The 21,469-nt window shown below is 35.6% G+C and overlaps 1 protein-coding gene across 2 annotated transcripts in view; it reads right to left on the bottom strand.

The window, feature by feature from the left end:
• Positions 1–21,469, bottom strand: part of PHKB (phosphorylase kinase regulatory subunit beta) — a 211,170-nt gene that overhangs the window by 166,152 nt on the left and 23,549 nt on the right. For both annotated transcript variants that reach the window (XM_055331265.1, XM_055331264.1), the window contains exons 3-4: positions 6,363–6,452; positions 4,315–4,453 (exon numbers count right to left, since the gene is read on the bottom strand). In XM_055331265.1, coding sequence (XP_055187240.1) covers positions 4,315–4,453; positions 6,363–6,452 — 229 coding nt within the window. The remainder of the gene's footprint in view (positions 1–4,314; positions 4,454–6,362; positions 6,453–21,469) is intronic.

Here is a 21,469-nt window from a genome sequence, read left to right as displayed (position 1 = left end):
TCTGATACAAGTATTGCTATCTGAGTTTTTTTGCTTCAATTTGCATGATAACTGTTTTTCCATTCCTACACTTTCAATTTACATGTGTCTTTGGCTCTGATGTGAGTCTTTTGTAGGTAGCATATAGATGATGGTCCTGCTTTTTTATCCATTCAGTCACACTATGTCTTTTGATGGGAGCATTTAGTCCAATTACATTTAAAGTAATTTATTGACAGATATGTACTTATCGCCATTTTGTTACTTGAGTTATGCTTGATTCTATAGTTCTCCTCTATTCCTTTCTTCTCTTCATGCTCTTTAGTTTTATGCTTGGATTTCTTCCTCTTTATTTTCTGTGTATCAATTATAAGTTTTTGATTTGTGGTTACCATTGGGTTCATATACAACATCCTATGCATACAAGTCTATATTAAGTTGATGGTCACTTATGCTTGAACTCATTTGAAAGCACTAAATTTTTACTCCCTCCTCCCCACATTTTATATATATGTCATAAATTATATTCTTTTATTTTGTGAATCCTTTGATTTTTATAGATATAATTAATTTTACTGTTTTCTTCCTTCAACCTTGATACTAGTTAATAAGTAATCTGCTTTTATTATGTTTGCATTTTTCTGTGAATTCTTTTCCTTTCATAATTTTCTTACTCTTGACTATCGCCTTTTCTCTCCATTCAAAGAATTCCCTTAACTACTCTTAGAAAGCTGGTATAGTGGTGATAAACTCCATTAACTTTTTTCTGGAAACTCTCCTTGTATACTAAATTATAACTTTATTGGGTAAAGTATTCTTGGTTGCAGGTTTTTCCTTTCAATACTTTGAATATATCCTTCTGTCCTGTAAAATTTCTTTTGAAAAATCAGTTAATACCCTTATAAGGTTTCCTTTATTTCTGTTATTATTTTCTCTTGCTGTCTTTGAAATTCTCTGTCACTAATTTTTGCCATTTTAATTATGTGGCTTGGTGTGGAACTCCTCAGGTTAATTTCATTGGGGGCTCTTTTTCATTTCTGAATCTGGATGTGTTTCCTTCCCCAGATTTGGGGAGATTTTGGTCTTATTTCTTCAAATAAATTTTCTGCCCCTTCTCTCTCTTTTCTCCTCCTAGGATCCCTATAATGTGAACATTATTACAGCTGATTGTGTTGCTCAAATCTCTTAATTCTCATTTTTTATTATACTTTTTTCTGTTCAACCACGTTGCTTTCCTTTACCCTATATTCCAGGTTGCTAATCCATTCTTCTGCCTCCTCTAATCTTCTATTGATTTCTCTTGGTGTATTTTTTGTCTCAATTATTCAAATTATTCATTTCTGACTAGTTCTTTTTTATATCTTCTTTTGGTTGAAGGCCTCACTGAAATCCTCCACTCTTTTCTCAAATCCAGTGAGGATCTTTATGACCATTAGATTAAATTCTTTATCAGACATACTGCTTATTTCCATTTCATTTAGCTTTTTTGTTGTGGTTTTGTTCTGTTCTTTCATTTGGGTCATATTTCTCTTGCTCCTAATTTTGTCTAATTCTGTTTGTTCTATGTATTAGAAAAGTCAGGTACATCTCCTGTTCTTAAAAATAGTGGCCTTATGAAGAAGAGGTTTTGTCATGCCCTATAGTACAATGCCCCCTATTCACCAAAACCAGATGCTTTATTTAGAGGTGTCTCCTATGTGGGTTGCATACACCCTAATATTATGGCTGAGTTGTATTTGCCTTCAGTCCTATTGGCTGCAATGGCCCACTTTGCCTGTTGTTGATGTACCAAGTAGGGTTTTACCTCCATATTGTTAAGAAGCCAGTTTGCAGGGGTATCAGAGTTGTATTTGAGTAGTATCATCAATCAGATCAGATGCCTGCCTTCAGTCCACTTGCTGGGGCTGACTGCACTGACATGCAGAGTGGTCTCCTTTCCTATCCCCTGACAAGTTGTCATTAGTGGTTGGGGCTGGCAGTCAAACCAGATGCCTGCCCCTAGTCTGACTGCCATGGTTGCAGTCACACTGATTGGTAAGGTACTGTCTCTGCACAGCTAGCTATAAAGTTCAGCTGCTGGAACTGTGGACTCACTAGGTTATGTGGTTATCTTCTCCACTCCCTAGGAAAGGAGTCACTGTAAAATAATGCCAATCCCTGCCAGGAATACATGCAAAGTGTGTTGGCACAGGAGATGCTTTGGAGACAAGCTTGCTGAATGGAGCTGGTTGAATGGGATAGATCCCCAGGAGAACACAAGAGCAGGGCCCTTGGTGCCAACAAGATAAGTGGAGAGTGTTTGTGCTAATTCTGCAACTGTCTTGCTTTCTAGGCTATGTAGGGGGAAAGAAATGTCACCTGCCACCTCTTTTGTTCTTGGAGAAGTCTCCTAAAGATCCCTCCTCCTCCAATACCTGTTCTGATAATAATAAATAAATCTCCTTTATGAAGACCCCGCACACTTTTCAAACTGTTCCTCCTATGCTGTATGTCGACCACATTACTTTTTTTTTTAAAGATTTTATTTATTCATGAGAGACAGAGACAGAGAGAGGCAGAGACACAGGTAGAGGGGAAAGCAGGCTCCATGGAGGGAGCCTTATGTGGGACTCAATCCCGGAACCCCAGGATCACACCCTGAGCCAAAGGCAGACACTCAACCGCAGACACTCAACCGCTGAGCCACTCAGGGGTCCCCCAACCACATTACTCCTTATGTTGGCTTTTTAAAGGCAGGAACAAGGTTTCCTATCACCCTCCAGCTCTTTCAAAACAAATTTAGGAATTTTTAAAGAATTAAACCCTATTGATTATAAAAACTATTGATGTTAAGCCCCACTGGTTTTCAAAGCTCAGTGTAATAGGGATTCACCTTCCCACTGTGTGCCTTGTGCCTGGGGTGCCTGGTGTGGAGTCTGATCCTCTGACTTCTCTGGGCTCATGGTACCCCTCTCCTTTGTAGTTAGTCTCACAGGGGATTTGGCTCCCAACCATGTCTCTGCCCCTCCCACTCTTTTGGATGTGGCCTCCTCTGTACAATTAACTGTGTAAAAGTCTGTTCTGTCAGTCATCAGGTCATTTTTAGAGTTAGTTACATTGATGTGGCTGTTATCTTGGAATGTCTGTGGGACAAAGTGACCTCAGGATCCTTCTACTCTGCCATCTTCCTGGTTGTCATATCTTTTTTAAGTCAATTTTACTCTAGTTATATTCATACATATGATATATATGTAACTTCTATGATAGTTACATTTTTTAAGAGTCTAGGCAAGTTGTCTTATAAGTAGCCACAATATGGCTTTGTCTGTTTATTCACAGGTAGATCTGTTTTATCATTTTGGTAAGAAGTCAACATTCATGATATCCACTCACCACTATGTCACAGTGAAGCACCTACTGTCCCATTATTAGCTTGACCACTTGGTTAAGGTACTACCGGTGCTCTTTATACTCTTAAGACCAGTAGTAGCTTGACATTCAATGAAGCTAAACTGTGCTCACACAGTATGTAAAGAAATGCCTGTAGATAAGCAAACCAGTGTGCTAAAGGGGATTGTTTCATATTATCTCAGTATTTAATTTTCTTTCACAAATGCAACACATCAATAATTTAAGACAGAGAAATCATGTCCATGTTAAAGATACAATTTTCTAACTGTAGTATTTTTTGTCTCACTTCAGAAAATTAATATTCAGAAACCTAATCTTAGTAATGGTTAAAATGTATTACTATAGACTATAAGTCAGGACACATGTTGGATGTTTTCCATATATAACAAAATAAAGAAGATATTTTGTAGTTTGAAGGGATTTTTTTGTTTACTTTATACAATAATTATTACACACACCCTGATTTAATAAGTGATACCACAAAGAAACTGCAGGGGGAAAAACACTAAACTGAGGTCAGGTGGGGTGGGATGGGGGAGGGTCTTAGATCTGCTCAATCATTAATTAGTTATGTAACGTTGGATAAATCTGTTAACTGCCTGAGCCCCAGTTTTATAATTTGCAAAATTTGATCAGCCATCAAGTCCCTCTGAAAGCAACCAACTCAAGGAGAATGAGAAGCTCATTCTGCCAAAGATGAATGATTATTTAAAAACCTTTAGATAAAAAAATTTTGGTGACAGTCAAAAAATGTTAGAACTAGTCTTGTGTAAATCCTTAGGAAAACTGAAATGTTTAGAGGCCTAAAAAGAGATGTGAGCAGTCATACATAGATCACATAGTGAATGAGCAGCAGAGCAAAAACATAGCTGCCCAGTCTGTCTTAGGCCAACAAAACCCTATTATGCATACATAAAGTCACTAGAAGAGCACACACCAGCTTACCTGTATGCAAGAGCCAAAGCCCAGGCCCCAGCAGCGCAATACAGACTGTCATGGATTTTTGCCTTCTGATCATCTCCACATGTTTTAGTGGGAAAGAGACCTGTGGTTGGACTTTGATACAGTAGCAATGTTGACTTGACTGGAATGGAACACAAGAAAAAAATGAATTATACAGCCATCCATTTTCGTTGGGCTGAAGATCTTACTCTTCAGTTCTTCATCCTACTTCTAACAATGGTGGTGTTCCTAAACTTAACTATAATATGCAACTTTTTAGGATGCAGAAACTCTCCATGTAAATCATTCCAGCTTAAGTGGGAATCCACCCTGAAGGAAGGGTGTTTCCATGTCTGAGGAAAGGACTCAGCTAATTAGCAATTAAAAAGCTTTTAGCAGGGCCCTCTAGATGGCTCAGTTGGTAAAGGGTCTGCCTTTAGCTCAGGTAATGATCCCAGGGTCTCTGCTCAGTGGGGAGTCTGCTTCTCCCTCTCCCACTACCCCTTCCCCTTTCTCTCATGTTCTCTCAAATAAATCAATTAAATTAAATTAAAAAACAAAAGCTTTTAGCATATCCTAATGTCAGTAATTGTTGTAAGGCAACAATAGGTACAAGAAAAAATAATCAATAAAATAAGTATATTTTGAACAATAAGTTCAACAAAGCAAATGTACAACAAAGAGTGCTATTAGTCACTAAATCCAAAGCCAACTCAACTGCTAGAGAAACCCAAATCTTGTTTTCCCCTGATGACTAACTTGTCTGGTGTTCAGAGGAATGTAATGGTTTTACTTTACATATCGTATTATACAGGCTAGAGACATGTTTAACATTTCAAACCAAATCCCATCCTTATATGACATGAAAACAAGTAATAAATATTTGGAGAAAATTTTACTTAAAGAAAAGAAGTCTGAAATTAATATTTTACTACTTTTGATACAAGAGTCCTAAGATATAAAAACATACCCACCAAAACTACATTTCCTAAAAGCCACTTTATTCCTAATTATAAATGTTTTTCCACAAAATACATTAAATTACTCTAATCTAGATTAACATTGTCAACTTCTTTTAGGATAGTTTTTTTTTAAAGGTCTAAAGCACTCTGCTCCTTCCAAAAGATTAAAAAATTAAATCTCTTTTTCTCAGACAAAATTGATGTTATCATTACCATCTTTTTCAGAATATTTATCATTTTTCCCAGAGTAAAGAATTGCTCCTTACAGTCTAAAGTAAACAACTGACATTTCTTTAAAAAGGTACTAAATTTTTTTTATCTAGTTATGACTACAATGATCATAAAAGGGCTACATACGAATATATTTCAGAATTGTCAGCAAAATAAGATGAATTAAGGTTTTATCTGAAGTTAACACAAATAACAAAAAAATTCTTATCTTAGGGGGAATAAATAAATTAAATTTTATATTATTTGCCATATAATACCATGTAAATGGCACAAGAAACAAAATGGCAAAAATTAACAGGCGTTTCTAGCTTACAGTCTGATGAACAAAGAGGCGTCCCATGCATACGTATCTCAAGGTTAATTCCTCATATTAAAAAACAAAATCTTCCAGGCTGCTCTTGGCAAAACAAAACAACAACAAACAAAATAGTGACCTGTTATTTGTAATAATAACCTATGATTATTATTTGTGAATTAGAAATAGATATAAAAGGCTTAGGACTGCTTAGGAACCATGTATAGGTAAATGGGTAAGGAATACTTCTACAAAATCTTTATGTAAGCAGTAATCAAGAAACACTCTAGTTCTCAAATCTGGTAATAATTAGGAGGGCTAAAAGGACACAGAGGACATTGGTGACAGTTTTAAAATTATTTAAGGGACAGATGACTTGCTAGAGTTATTTTATAGTCCCACTATCAATATGCAATTGGAATATATAGCTGCCTAAGCAATGAAACTACTCCAACATCCAAATGAGAGAATACCATCATGCACATAATATATGCAATATAAGGCAGAATAAATACTAATCATAACTACGTAAGGACATGTTTTCTTCACCCTGTTTTGCTTACCAATTCTGTAATAATGATCCAATTTATCCCACAGAGTTGCATTATCAGGTCTCGGAAGATTAATGCTTTTAAGAGGTTCATAAACTGAGCCTAAAAGAAAAATGAAAACCCATCAAATTCAGTCATTTTCACTAAGATAAACAAAGAAAACTTCTAAGTAAATGAAAAAGTACTACTTAGGAATCTAATTTTCATTTTTATATGTGAACTACCACATATATTACTGGTCAAATTTTTGGTGGGGAAAGGAGAGAGAAGAAATTGCCCTTGTAAGAAGTATAGAAAGATTCTATATGTTATGGGAACCCCCACCCTCACCCCTGGTAGCTAATCTAACTGACTCATATATGTGTACCGGTCCCAACAATTCAAATACCATTAGTACTTACGTTCTAGTCACTATTCAATAACTTCAGTTCCCTTTGAGAAATATCTACACTTAAATGCCCTGAAACCTGAACCTTATTCTTTATGCTTATGATCAGGCAATTTTCTGTCAAATGATCATACTCCAAAAACTTCAAAGAAAAAGATAATGCTGACATGTTCCAAAGTCATCCACTCTATGAATATTCAGATAGTTTTCAAACTGAAATTCTGAAGCCTCTACTTTTTCCTAGGTAGATAAAACTCATATCTTATTATCTGGACTAAAGCAGAAACCATTTCTACTTCTCAGCCACAAAAACTACACCAAGGTATTAGGAAAGCATACTGCTCAAAAGCTACAGAACATACAATAATTATGATAATTTCCCACAAAATGGATACAGAAAATTGTTCACTTGACTAGTGCATATTCTCAACTACTGACTGAAAGGAAGACATCTGAACCTTCAGCCATCAGACTAAGTACTGTCTCTCATTCTTCTTAAAAGCACTCAGAAATTAAAAACATCTCAAGGTCACAACTAATCCACCTCTGGATTCAGGTAATATACATCATATAGTCTAACAAATAGCACAAGACTGGCCCTAAAATTTACCTGAGGTTATAGGAGGGGAATGTGTTGGCATGCATTAAGAATCTTTTTCTAAAAAAAATTAAAGCATTTTGTTCATAAAAGTGCAATGTCCAGTATGCTAGTATAAAGCCAAAGTATTTGGAATCCCTTTATGTTTAGAGAGATAGTAAGGAAAAGACCTATACATTGAAGCAATAATCTCATTATCTTCCGTTGGAAAGAGAGATGATTTACGTACGCACCAAAGCAGGAATACAAAGTGACCTGAGTGAAGAGGTTTTCTGAAAAATAGTCTTTGCAATGACACCCACCAAAATCACCCTGTAGTGAAGAATGGGGAGACCTCTCAACATAGCCAGGAAAGCATCAGGAATCCTGCAAAATAGGCAAAGGCCCGGTCATGTACTCTGTCTCCCTGCATTCAACAACTCTGGGTAGGCATAAGAAATGGGCAGTCTGGCAGTTCAGAAAAAAGAATATGGCCAACGTTTACATGTCAGGTGCTAAGCTCTGGGAGTCTACACACTCCCCATGAAGCTCACTCAATCTGGGTAGGCATAAGAAATGGGCAGTCTGGCAGTTCAGAAAAAAGAATATGGCCAACGCTTACATGTCAGGTGCTAAGCTCTGGGAGTCTACACACTCCCCATGAAGCTCATTCAATAATTAATAAAATAAAATCAGGTACAAATCACCACAAATTTTAAATTGTGAATATATACATATATATATACACATATATATACACATACACATACACATACACACACACACACACACACACACACACACAAAGATTAAAGGAGACACCTTTGCTGGGATGAAAGGACTGTGAATGACTGATATTTCTATTTTTTATTTAGAGTTCTTTTGTTAGAAAACCTAATATCTTGCTTTATATAAGGAAAAACCACTGGAATTTGCATATACTTTCATTACATAAAGGTAAAACAATACATGTGCATATGAATAAAACTGAAATGGAATATGCAAAACTGAAATCCACTTTTATATCTACCATAATAATTGTAGGCGAGTTTATTTTGAAAGATTGTTTTAATGATCTTGTATCATGATTTTTAGGGTAAAAAATATTTATTTTTAAAAGTGCTATTACATCTAAGGTGTCCCACACCTCCCAAAAAAACTAAAATGATTCTGTTATCTAATGTTTCTCAATTAAGTTACCAATGGAGTTTCTCGAAAGCAACAATAAATAAACAGAAGGAAAACCAGTCTTTTCAGGAAAATAAATACCTATGCAGTAAGAGCTAGAAGAGAAGATGTTCAAAGCACAGCAGAAAAGTACAAAAGTAAAATCACCTAAGAATCAATATTTTCTTATACCTTCTTATATCTTGAAAGAAAGCCCATGGTGAATTAAGAACAGCTTGCCTAGATAAATGTTAACATTTTAGTGATCACCACTGTACTGTTTCTGAAGTAACTGCATAAAATTAAACAAGTATGTTCCACACAACTTACGGCAAACTACCACAAATCTGAAGTCAAAGGAAAAGTGATCAATGGTAGCATTTTAAACAAGAATTAGACATCTGAAAAGAATCAATACCCCCCCCAAAAAAATGTGGAAGAGAAAGCAATCAATAGAGCATGAATTTCCAGACAATGAAAAAGATTTAAAATTACAGAAAATACTAATAAATGATCAGCGTTCAAAATGAAATCAAGTTTTTTTTTTTTTTTTAATTTATGATAGTCACAGAGAGAGAGAGGCAGAGACATAGGCAGAGGGAGAAGCAGGCTCCATGCACCGGGAGCCTGACGTAGGATTCGATCCCGGGTCTCCAGGATCGCGCCCTGGGCCAAAGGCAGGCGCCAAACCGCTGCGCCACCCAGGGATCCCTGAAATCAAGTTTTTAAATGTATTTCCTTTTCATGTTTTTCCCAGTTGAATTATGCCTATATTCAAACATCAAAGTAAATAAAAGTAAAATAAAAATTATCTTTTCCCAGTTTGTAAAAATGAGTTTAAACATGTTGATTTGATTTTTTTCCTTGTCAATTCTCTTGCTTTTAGAAAAATACAATCAATCTACTCTTCATTTCAGAACACAATATTGCCAAAGACATTCATTGACAAAGATCAATACAAGAAGAGGCAGAAGTTGTTCCTTGAAGAGTAATATTATAGCTTTAGCATGAAAGAGGAAAATGTTACTTTTAGGAGATTAAACAAAGAATTTCCTAAGAATTATCCATGAAGCAAAAACAAGAAAGAGCATAACCAAAGTACAAACTTCCTGAACTTGGCACTATAAAACACTTAGTGTTATGGGGAGGCTTTTAAGCAATCACAAAATAGCACTGGTAATTCAAATAGCAACCACTAAAAGAATAAAAATGAGGACTTCAAAGGGAAGTCAAGATGGAAAATAGATCAGCAAACCAAAACAGTATCAATAGTCTATTATTTGAGCATACAATTTTTCATTATATGATTGAAAGTCCTTTAATAGGGTACATACAAAAATGTTATTAATCAAGACTTTGGTGAACCCTTAAGTAGCTTAATTATGTTTCCACATATGGTGATAGACTAAGATAAATACCATTATTTGTTTATTCAATTAATACATGTAGTATATGCATAAAACTCTGGACCATACATCTAGTAGGCTACCAGGACTCACAGATTAATAGGAAAGGTAAGATAAGGTTTTGAATAAAAGTAACACAAGTTAGAGTGCTGAGTTTCTTAAAAGACAAAGGATAGGAAAATTCAGTCCCTTTGCGGGACTGAGATAACAGGAAACAACTCCTGTATTGCAAACTCTGAAAATAATTGCAATTTCAAATAATGAACTACTACTTGAATATGAAGATAACAACTGAAATCTAGGTAAATATGAAGTCATAAACACATATGCATACCAGCAGACATATTATCATAGCTCCAAAGCTTATACACATCTTATAAAACAAGACACTACATACTAAGGGCTTTTTTGAAGTTTGCCTGCCTCTCTCTAACTACTCAATAGTATAAAATTCAGTAATAAATGTACGTTTTATAAAATAATGGCAAACTGCATTTTTTAAAAGGCTAAAACAATTCACATTCCTACTAGATATAAGTGCTCCATCCTTTTAAAAGTTTTTCCAGGGGTACCTAGGTGGCTCAGTCAGTTGAGTGTTCGACTCCTTATTTTGGCTCAGGCCATAGTCTCAGGATCATGAGATTGAGCTCAGTGTTGTGCTCTGTGCTGGGTATGGAGCCTGCTTGGGATTCTCTCTCCTCCTCTCCCTCTGCTCCTCCGCTTGTGATCTCTCTCAAAAGTTTTCCTATCTGATAGTATCTAACTTTTGTTCTTCGTTTATCATATACTTAGGGAGTCTGAAAATCTTTGCAAACTCAACATTTGGATTTGCTCTTCTGTGAATTGTCTACATCAGATTGTGATTTGTTACTGTTTTGTTATTGTTTTTGTTTTTGTCATCAATATCTAAAAGCTCTTTGTATATTTTATTTGCTATTTAATATTTCATTTTAAATATTTTCCCATGAATTTTCATTAGTATACCAATACTACAACATAAAAACTTTCAAGAGTTGAATGTATCTATCTTTGCTCATTTGGTTTTAGTTTTCTTTCTTTTTTTTTTTTTAAAAAAAAAAAGGTTTTAGACAAAATGAGCAAATGGGAAAAAAGAGAGAAGGGCAAACCAAGAAATAGACTCTTAACTCTAAAAAACAAACTGATGGTTACCAGAGGGGAGGTGAGTGGGGGGATGGGTGAAACTGGAGATGGGGATGAAAAAGTGCACTTGTGATGGAGCAGCAGTTATTGTACGGAAGTGTTGAATTACTATACTGTACATCTGAAATTAATATTACACTGTATGGTAACTAACTAGAGCTTAAATAAAAACTTTAAAAATACCAAAATATAGAGGTTTTTGACAACTCCTAGGTTATACACAGTCACCTCAATTTTCTGCTAAGCTTTTTACTATGTCAAAAAAATTTTTCCATTTAGGTATCCAATCCATTGAAAATTTGTTTTCTAAACTGGTTTATTTATATTTTAATTTATTTTACAGAGGGAGTAAGGGGTCGGACAAAGGAAGAAAGGAAGAGAGAAGGAAGCAGACTCCTCGCTGAAAGCAGAGCCCTACATGGGGCTCGATCTTACAACCCTAAGATCATGACCTAAGCTGAAACCAAGAGTTGGACACTTCACCTACTGAGCCACCCAAGTGCCCTAAAATTGTTTTTAAAGTAAATAGTGAGGTCCAGACTTTTAAAAAAGATTAAATTGATCCATTTTTTATTTTAGATTACAGAATACTGAATAGAAAGATCCATTTATCCTAAATTAATAGCAGAGACCATCCCAAGTTATGGGATTCAAATAGAACATTTTCTCTTGAAATAACTTAATTTTCAGAAGCTATATAAATAATTTCTAATAATGTAGCATTTGGTTTACTTATATTTTCTCATAGATATAACAATTTTATGCTAGATTTCAAGCCTATCCGGAATATATGATGTTTACAATAGCTTAAACAACAGTCAGCTTTATGTGTAGTCACATTAATGTCTCTAAAAATATTACTGCTTCTGGCAACATACATTGATTTTTTTAAAAAAGTAATTTATGCAGCACTCAATATTGAATATTGACACAAAATTAAAACATAAACAGTATACGTTCATTTTTCTATGGGTCTTGGGTTCTAGCAGAAAATATACAAAATTCAGGAAAGTAAAATCTTAGCCCAAGGAAAGAATCAATCAGTATCTTCCATCTACATTTTATTAATGATTGTCCTGCTTTGGAAATAGAGCAAATTGAAGTTCACTCATCCTAATGATTGCAACTTTAGAATCCTCTCCTGCTTTAGTCAGAGTAAGCAGCTAATTTGATAGATAGAGGACATGTTAAAACTTGTGACTTTTCAGTCAGGAACAAGTCTCCGAAAGCTAAAGAGTAGTTTTTGAAGACTCTAAGGTACAGACACTAATAAACTAATAAGAAAGTATATACAGGGTCACGTGGGTGGCTTAGTGGTTGAGCCTCTGCCTTTGGCTCAGGTTGTGATACTGGGGTCCTGGATGGAGTCCCACATCGGCTCCCCGAAGAGAACCTACTTCTCCCTCTGCCTATGTCTCTGCCTTTCTGTCTGTCTCTCATGAATAATTAAATAAAATCTTTAAAAGAAGTATATACAAAGAAACAGTAAATAACCAAAATCTCTGAGCTAACATGTTCCAAAGACCATTAAGAACTAAGCAGAATGTGAAGACCTTTTATTTTAGAAGGTCAAACAGCCCCATAGTTTCATGAGATCTATATATTCCTTCTACTCTCACATGCGTGTAGAAAAGGTGAGAAGGACAGGAAGGGCTAGAGCAGATAGGCATAGGAGAGCAAACAGACAGCCTTATATATGAATATACAAAATATATGCAAACCTTTGTGGTTTATCAGTGAATTACTGATAAAAATCTGTGGTTTATCAGTTGATTACTTAAACATTAATTTTGGGGCTAAGATAGCAAGAGTTCTTAGAATACAATAATCTGTATATCTTACATATAAATCTCTATATGATACAATGTTTTTTCAAACAACTTTAAAATTTAAGTTATATCATTAATGTGAGATGATAATTTCTTCATGGTAAAATTCCCTTTCACTCCTCACTGATAAAAACCAGGATACCACTATAGAAGGGACAAGTTATTTCAAGACATTCTCAACTCTATATCCCTGATGCTAGTACTAAGAGGTTCTCAATAAGTATCCTGAATTGAACTGGATGATCACATGATCAGAAGAAGCCTTCTTGGTGCCTGGGTGGCTCAGTGGGTGAGTATCTTTTGGCTCCAGTCATGATCCCAGGGACCTGGATCGAGTACCACTTTGGGCTCCTCGCAGGGAGCCTGCTTCTCCTTCTGCCTATGCCTCTGCCTTTCTGTTTGTGTCTCTCATGAATAAATAAAATCTTTAAAAAAAAAAAAAAGCCTTCTTGAATTCCAACAGAGTTAATTGTTTCATCTTCTGCATTCTTATGACACTTTGTAAATAGATTAATTATAGCTCTTGTCACAATAAATTTTATTTTCACTATTTCATTAATGTGTTATACTATATCAGAAGCTGATCAATGATAGGGGCCATGCCTTATACGTAGTAAATGGCAGTAACATTTGGCATTCAAGATGGCAATATCTTCAAGATCGCCAATATCTCCTTGCAAAACAAAAAAATACTTAAACCATGATTTTCTTTACTGTTGAGTTCCTTCATGCACTGAAATTTAAAATATTAAGGAATAAATGTACCCCCAGTAGAAGAATGAATAAATTATGAGACCTCCATTCAATGAAGTACCTTTAAACAGTTTAAAGAAATGAGGTAGATCTCTTGTAATATCATGAAAAAAACAAAAAAATTGTGTGTAAAAGTAACCTCGTAGAATAAGATTTACAGTATGATACTACGTGTTGCAATACTATGCAAAAATAACTACACATATGTGATGTTTACAAATGTATATACATATATGGATAACTAAGAACTTTAAAATGCTCGAAAAGGATACACACCAAACTGTTCAAAATGTTACTACTCAAGAGGGGATTGTGATTTTTACTCTCTATATTTTTGATTTATATAAGATAGTATTCATTTAGGGGCACCTGGGCAGGCCAGTTGGTTAAGCTTCTGACTCTTATTTTTAGCTTACACCATGGTCTCAGGGTTGTGAGATAGAGCCCTGTATCAGGCTCCACACTGATTGCGGAGCCTACTTAAGATTCTTTCTCTCCCCGTGCCCCGCTCCCACTTGTGCTTGATCATGCTCTCTCTCTCAGAAAAAAAGATGGTATTCATTTACTACTTACAGAATTTTTTAAAATGATAAATGGAGGGCAGTCTCGGTGGCACAGCGGTTTAGCACTGCCTGCAGCCCAGGGTGCGATCCTGGAGACCAGGGATTGAGTCCCGCATTGGGCTCCCTGCGTGGAGCCTGCTTCTCCCTCTGCCTGTGTCTCTGCCTTTCTCTCTCTCTCTCTGTCTCTCATGAATAAATAAAATCTTTAAAAAAATGATAAATGGAAATTCTGAATACCTACTACTATGCATTGTACGAGATATTTTATACATACTGTTCCATTTCATCATTTCACAAAGTTCTGAGGCTGGCATTAAAGTGAGACACAAAGAAGTCAATAAATGGCAACTGAATTTGAACACAGGGCTTTTTGAAGACAATCTGTGTGTAGTCTTTTCCCTATCCTATGAGACCTCAAAATTACAAGGTTGTTCCAAAATATATGCATATATGCATACATGTATATTTTTAACCAATTTATTTTCACAGTTCATCTGAACCCTCAACTTTTTAAGTCTGTATGTTTCCCATGGTAAGTTAGGTAAGAAACATATTTTAAATGTAAAATATGAAATAGCAAATATGAAATAACACGTTATAAAAATGAAATAAAATTTGCCTGTTCAACTTATCCAAATAAGATGTGAAAAGGCCATTCCACTATGCTCATTTTATTTTTAATAAAAAGATATTAAGTTCTTCCAGTGACCTTTATAAAAGGAGCACAGCCTATAAAATCTATTTAAGGATATTAAATCCAGTTGATGTTTCATATGTTGACCTTATGAATACCAATCACTCAATTAGCTATTTCATTTTCCTTTTTTATTTATAGTCTAGTAGAATACCTTGTCATAATGTTCCATGAATTTGTATGATTTCTGTGAGGTCAGAGCTATATTCCAATAATTCCAATCTTTAAAAAGTTTTTGGAACTCCTCTCTATATAGAAAAAAAAATGCATTCAGAAGTGGCACAAGTTGTTAAATTTTGTCGAGAATGGTTGTTTCATTCACTGTTTTAATTCTAGGGCCAGCAGTGCTTGGCATACAGTGAGTATTCAAATATTTATTGAACAAATGAAATTAATATCTTCTGATATCTAAAATTTGCCAAAATTTACTCATAATTAGCTGCAATGAATAAGATGATTCATTAGGACAGATGAAATTAAGACTACTAATTAATAACCTAAGTTGTGACCATAAAGTAATTTAACTTGTTCTACTCTACTCATATCCTATTCTGTGCTCATAAAGGTGGATCTGAATGAAATCATAAAATGATATGATTAAAAAATGATTTGATCACAAGAGTAAATATATATAGCCTTACAAGTGGGTCACTTTCTAAAAGATAATGCTAATCTGGACACATAAGATTTCTCCAAAGAAACCCAGAAACCCAGGGTCATTATTTCATACTTATACTACAAGTAAAATTATAAATTCCAAACATCTAAGACTTAAATGATAAAGTTTTAGTTCAATATTAATTGAATTATAGAGGGGGGTTAAAAGAACTTCACTACACCATTCCTAATCTTTACAAGAAATATTTAACTTTATTAACGTCTTCTGCTATTATAGTGATAAAAACATGTCACAAGTTATTATATACAAGTCTGAAAGAAATGATACTTTCAAAGTCATTCAGCACTTTGAAAAGTGGAACTGAACCATTTCCCTTTATCATTTAAATTTTGATGAAGCCTGGTCTGTATCTCTAGTCTTGGTAAAGTTCAGAAATGCATTTAATATGAATGTCATCACTACTAATTAAAAATGTCCTGATAATACTTTGTACAATAGGCATGAATAGAGTAAGTCTTGAATGTTAATAAAAAAAAAAAACACTATAAACTATGAATTAGCAAAGTAAGTTTACCATGGTTAACAAAAACATACTACCAGAATAAAACTGGAAATACTACTAAAAACTAGTATACAGTTTGTAGAAAATGAAAGCTAGTTAATTTTCTCATCAAAATGCAGTGAAGTTAAAAAAAAAAAAATGGGGCAGCCTGGTTGGCTCAACGGTTTAGCGCCGCCTTTAGCCTAGGGCCTGATCCTGGAGACTGGGGATCGAGTCCCACATCGGGCTCCCTGCATGGAATCTGCTTCTCCCTCTGCCTGTGTCTCTGCCTCTCTCTCTCTCTGTGTCTCTCATGAATAAATAAATAAAATATTTTTTAAAAAATGCAGTGAAGTTTAGATCACTAAGTCAAACAGGGCAGAGACGGCACTGCCATTTCTTATGCTATACCCTCAGACTATGGTGGTCTGCTTCAAGCCTGTCCTAAGGGTCTTTGTCAATGAATTGCCTTCTGTTAAGATCCACCTGCAGGGGCACCTAGGTGGCTCAGTGGTTAAGTGTCTGCCTTTGGCTCAGGGCATGATCCTAGCCTGCTTCTCCCTCTGCCAATGTCTCTGCCTCTCTGTCTCTCATGAATGAATAAAATCGTTAAAAAAAGAAGAAAAAAAAAGATCCACCTGCAATAAAATCATTAACTGACCAAACTTTTCTTTTATGGAATCCAAGTCATATCTTTTAAAAGGCAACTTTCACTCATTAGAGAATAAAATTAAATCCCAAAGTTCAATCAAATAAAAGAGAAGTCTCTTTGCTCTCCACCACTTCTCCTTCTCAAATCCCCAAAGTGTAAGGAAACTCATGAATGGAGAATGTTTTAATATCTAAGAGGCTGTCTAAGGAACATGGGTTTTGAAAACAGAGAGATCCAGACTACAATCACAGCTATATCACTTTGCAACTTTTAGGACTTGGACTCTCTCTGAGCTAGGTCTTCTCATCTGTGATGTGGGAAGAATTATATAACCTCCCACAGTTATTTTGAGATTTAAAAGAAATATTTTGAATAAAGCAACTAGCACAGTGTATATTAAATACCAATTATCTTTCCTTTCCCATCCTTAAACTTTATGAATCTTCTCCAGCACTTAACATAGGATTGGTCACAAAAGAAGAAATCAAGGAATGCTTTCCAGTTTAGTATCTTGACCGATGCAAGGAAGGATGCTCCACAGAGTGATTTTAAATCAGCAATTCACATAACCAGTAACTTGTAAGAAATAGCAAAATAAACCAACTGAGTGGAATTTGAACTGTGATATTAAAGTACCCCTGGGTTGCTCTGCATTTTTTAGTGCCTATGTGCAGGAGCCATAGGAAACCAAGATTATCACTTTATCTAACCAGAGGAAAAAGTATTACTTAGGGTGTAAGAGGGAGAAATGCTCCACTGAAATAAGACCCTCTGCTACACAGGAGTGATGCTAACAAATCTTTAATAAAATTTTATAACCAAAATGAATAATTATTTCTGAAGCATGACTATTCAGAGCTAATCTTAACTTCACTCATAAATCACTACCAACCTCCAAGTCTGATGAGAGCCAATTGTCAAATGCCCCAGGAAAGCATACTCTCTGCAGAGAGACAAAGCAAACTTAAGACCCTTGGAAGTGAAATCATATCTCTCAGTAAGAAGTGTAGGATGAGTGGGGTGCCTGGGTGGCTCAGTAGGTTAAATGTCTAATTCCTGATTTCAGCTCAGGTCGTGATCTCAGGGTTCTGAGATCTAGCCCCACACAGGCCCTGCATTCACTAGGGAGGCTACTTGAGGATTTCTTTCCCTCACCCAGAAGTATATGATGAGTATTAGGCTGCTGTATCCATGCAATAATGAAAATATTAATAAGTAAATTAATCTTTATAATACATATGTTTAACATTATAGAACTAGAATAACAGAACAGGCATTCCTTAAGTTCTAAGTATATTCATTCAGCAATACACTTTTCAAACCACCTACTTTGGCTTAAAATTTTTCATGTCTATTCTAAATGTAGCTTAACTTTACCATATGTTTTATGGACTGTTAGTTTTTTATGTAATACAAAACTGAAAGAGTATAACTCTGGGTGAACACTAAGACTATTAAAATTTTGCTGTACTTTAATTTGCATTATAATTTAGTTATAAGGATTTTATTGTAGCAAAAAATTGAAATGAAAACTGGAGTCATGACAATGGATATTTAAGGTATTCAGCTTATACTATTGCAAATGAAACCAAACTACTACTGTAACATGAAACCATAATGGAAATCAGCCCTGAAGTTGATGGGTTTTGTAGTTAATTTGAAGACTGCCTGCTGTTTCCTCTCCTCTTCAAACAAAATTATATTCTATTATTTGAAGCACCTACCCTCGTTTTTATGTTCATTCTTTAAGACTGTTGAATATTATCTTAAAAGGATGCCTAGAAAAAAAATTCTAAAGTCAGTGTTAACGGACATCATTCTGCTTTAAATGATAAGCTCTGTGAGATATGAAAAAAGCCAAGTCCTCCCTACTCCCTGCCCCTGCCTGCAAAATGACCACCACCATCAGGGACCTCCACAAAGATCTTAAAACAATCATCACTTCAGTTTCTCAAAGAAATACGTGGAGAAAATAAACTGGACTGTGGGGGAAAAAATTCAGCTTTACTTCCAGTGCTGACCAATCATGTCTCTCATTTCCATTCAATTGGCTAGGCAACTCTCTAAAAACGGAGGGGTTCATTGCATCCTAAACAGAGCTGTCTATTGAAATGGAAACTACATGGTCCTCTGGACACAGAAGGATCACGAAATATAATTACTGAAATCAAATGGCAAAAAGACTAGAAGGAAAAGTGATTAACAGTCATTTTCAATAACATCTGTTGGAAAATTTAACTTACGTTCTTAATGTACAGCAATAGCCTCAAAATGGGAGCCCTGAACTGGCAATTCAAATGCCCCAACTCAGCTGAATAAAAGGATGTGCTCCAGGTAATTCCAGGCAAAAGTCAGAGCCTGGAGCAGGCCACAAAACTGGTAAAGGCCGAGAGCTATATTAGTGAAAGAAAGCTGCAGAAACAAGCCAGTCACATATAGGAACAACTATGGAGTTGTGCCTAATGGGAATCAGAGACGCTGATAATGACATATTCATCTAAAGACTAAGTTCAAAATTGGGAATATAAGGATGCTTAATTCAGAGCCCAAAATCTAGAGTCTACAATGCAAGGCCAAGAAGAAATGAAGATGTAACAAAGACCTGCTGCCCAATAAGCATGGTACTTAGTAGACTTTTACTCTTTAAATGGTAATCCAACCACCAGCAACAGGATCTCACCTGGGAACTTGCTAGAACTGCAGACTTTCAGGCCCCATCTCAGACCTGAAGTAGAGTCTCCATTTTAAGGAGATCCAATAGTCTACAGAGATAATAACTATATCTTGCAAAACACAAGATAGGGGAGGAAAAGAGAGGGAAGAATAGGGGATCAAAATCAACTAGCAGCTTTGTTATCTTACGAAAATCCAATTCTACAACCCCTAGGAGGTTAAGACTACGATCCAATTAAAACAGTTTAATATCAAGATAATGTCTTACTCGCTGAGTTGTGCTTCAAGATCTTCAATCACTGTAATAACCAATCCAAAGCTATCATGTCATCAATTCTGCCCAATCACAACCAGTTCCCCATCTTCTAAGATCTGCCTGAAAAGCACTCAGCCTAGGTTCTGAAACCCTAAAAGTATTCTCCCTTGACTACACTGAAGTTAATGAGCAAGATATATATATTTTTAAATATTTTATTTATTTATTTATTTATTTATTTATTTATTTATTTATGAGAGAGAGAGAGAGAGAGAGAGAGAGAGAGGGAGAGAGGCAGAGACACAGGGAGAGAGAAGCAGGCTCCTCACAAGGAGCCCAACACAGGACTCGATCCTGGGACCAGGATTACACCCTGAACCAAAGGTAGATGCTCAACCGCTGAACCACCCAGGCGTCCCAATCTCTAGTCTTGAGATATATTTTTTAAAAGATTTATTCATTTGAAGGAGTGAGCATGCGCACATATGCACAAGCAGGGGCGAGGGGCAGAGGAAGAGGGAGAAGCAGACTCCTCACTGAGCATGGAGCCCAATGTGGGGTTTGATCTCAGGACCCTGGGATCATGACCCAACCAAAAGGTAGACGCTTAACCAACTGTGTCATCCAGGCACCCTAAGACATAACATTTAGAAGCAGAAAGGAATATGAAAAGTATCTAGTCTAAGCCCCTTATTTTATGGAAGAAATTTACAATTTGCTCAAGAATACAGAGCTAGTTAAGAGGAGAACTTACACCAGAAACAAGAACTTCTGAAAACCTCCTCAGAGGTCTGATTTTTTTTTACATTAATTATTTTCACCTCTATGTCCTGAAGAAGGGCATTGCTTAATGTTAATATAACTTACCAGTATACCCAAACACCATGCTTAATGTGAGCTATCAATAGGCAACATGCCAGACTAAATATAAATACAATAAATCCACTTCCAACTTAAAGAGATCAAAAAGGTAAAGAATAATATAATCTCATTATTACTAGCATCATAAGGAAGCAGTTAACATTGGGATGCCTGGATGGCTCAGTGGTTGACCGTCTGCTTTTGGCTCACATCATGATTGCGGAGTCCTGGGATGAGTCCCACATCAGGCTCCCTGAGAGATCCTGCTTCTTCCTCTGCCTATGTCTCTGCCTCTCTCTGTGTACCTCTCATGAATAAATAAATAAAACCTTAAACAAACAGTCAACATTATTAGGGCATTTATCATGTGCAGTGTACTGTGTTAAGAACCTTACATGCATGGTTTCATTCAATCCTCACAACCCTATTATGTAGGTAGTATTACTATTTCCATTTTACAGATACTGAGGTTAAGTAACTTTTCAAATGTCACACTGCTAATAAGTGGAAGAGCCAGGACTGGTGTTTTTCCTTGTTTATTTCAGGTAAAACAAAACAAAGATGAGTATATACTTATTAATGTCTTCTCTTAAAAATTTCATTTCTAATTATGAAAATAACACATGTTCACAGCAATACAGAACCTGCTTCCAAGTAACATTTTTTTTTAATTCTGTGGTTCTTTGCTTTTTTTTTTTTTAAGATTTTATTTATTTATTCATGAGACACACAGAGAAAGAGAGAGAGAGAGGCAGACACACAGGCAGAGGGAGGAGCAGGCTCCACGCAGGAAGCCCGACGTGGGACTTGATCCTGGTCCCCCAGGATCACCCCCTGGACTGAAGCGGCGCTAAACTGCTGAGCCACTGGGGCTGCCCCCAAGAAACTTTATTTATTTATTTATTTATTTATTTATTTATTGTTTTTTTTTTAAGAGATCTTATTTATTTATTCATGATAGACACAGAGAGAGAGAGAG

This window comes from Nyctereutes procyonoides, unplaced genomic scaffold (genome assembly GCF_905146905.1).
Source record: "Nyctereutes procyonoides isolate TBG_1078 unplaced genomic scaffold, NYPRO_anot_genome, whole genome shotgun sequence".
In the NCBI taxonomy this organism is placed as follows: domain Eukaryota; kingdom Metazoa; phylum Chordata; class Mammalia; order Carnivora; family Canidae; genus Nyctereutes; species Nyctereutes procyonoides.
The sequence above is the reverse complement of the archived record's forward strand: the minus strand, read 5'-3'. Positions and strand labels throughout refer to the sequence as shown.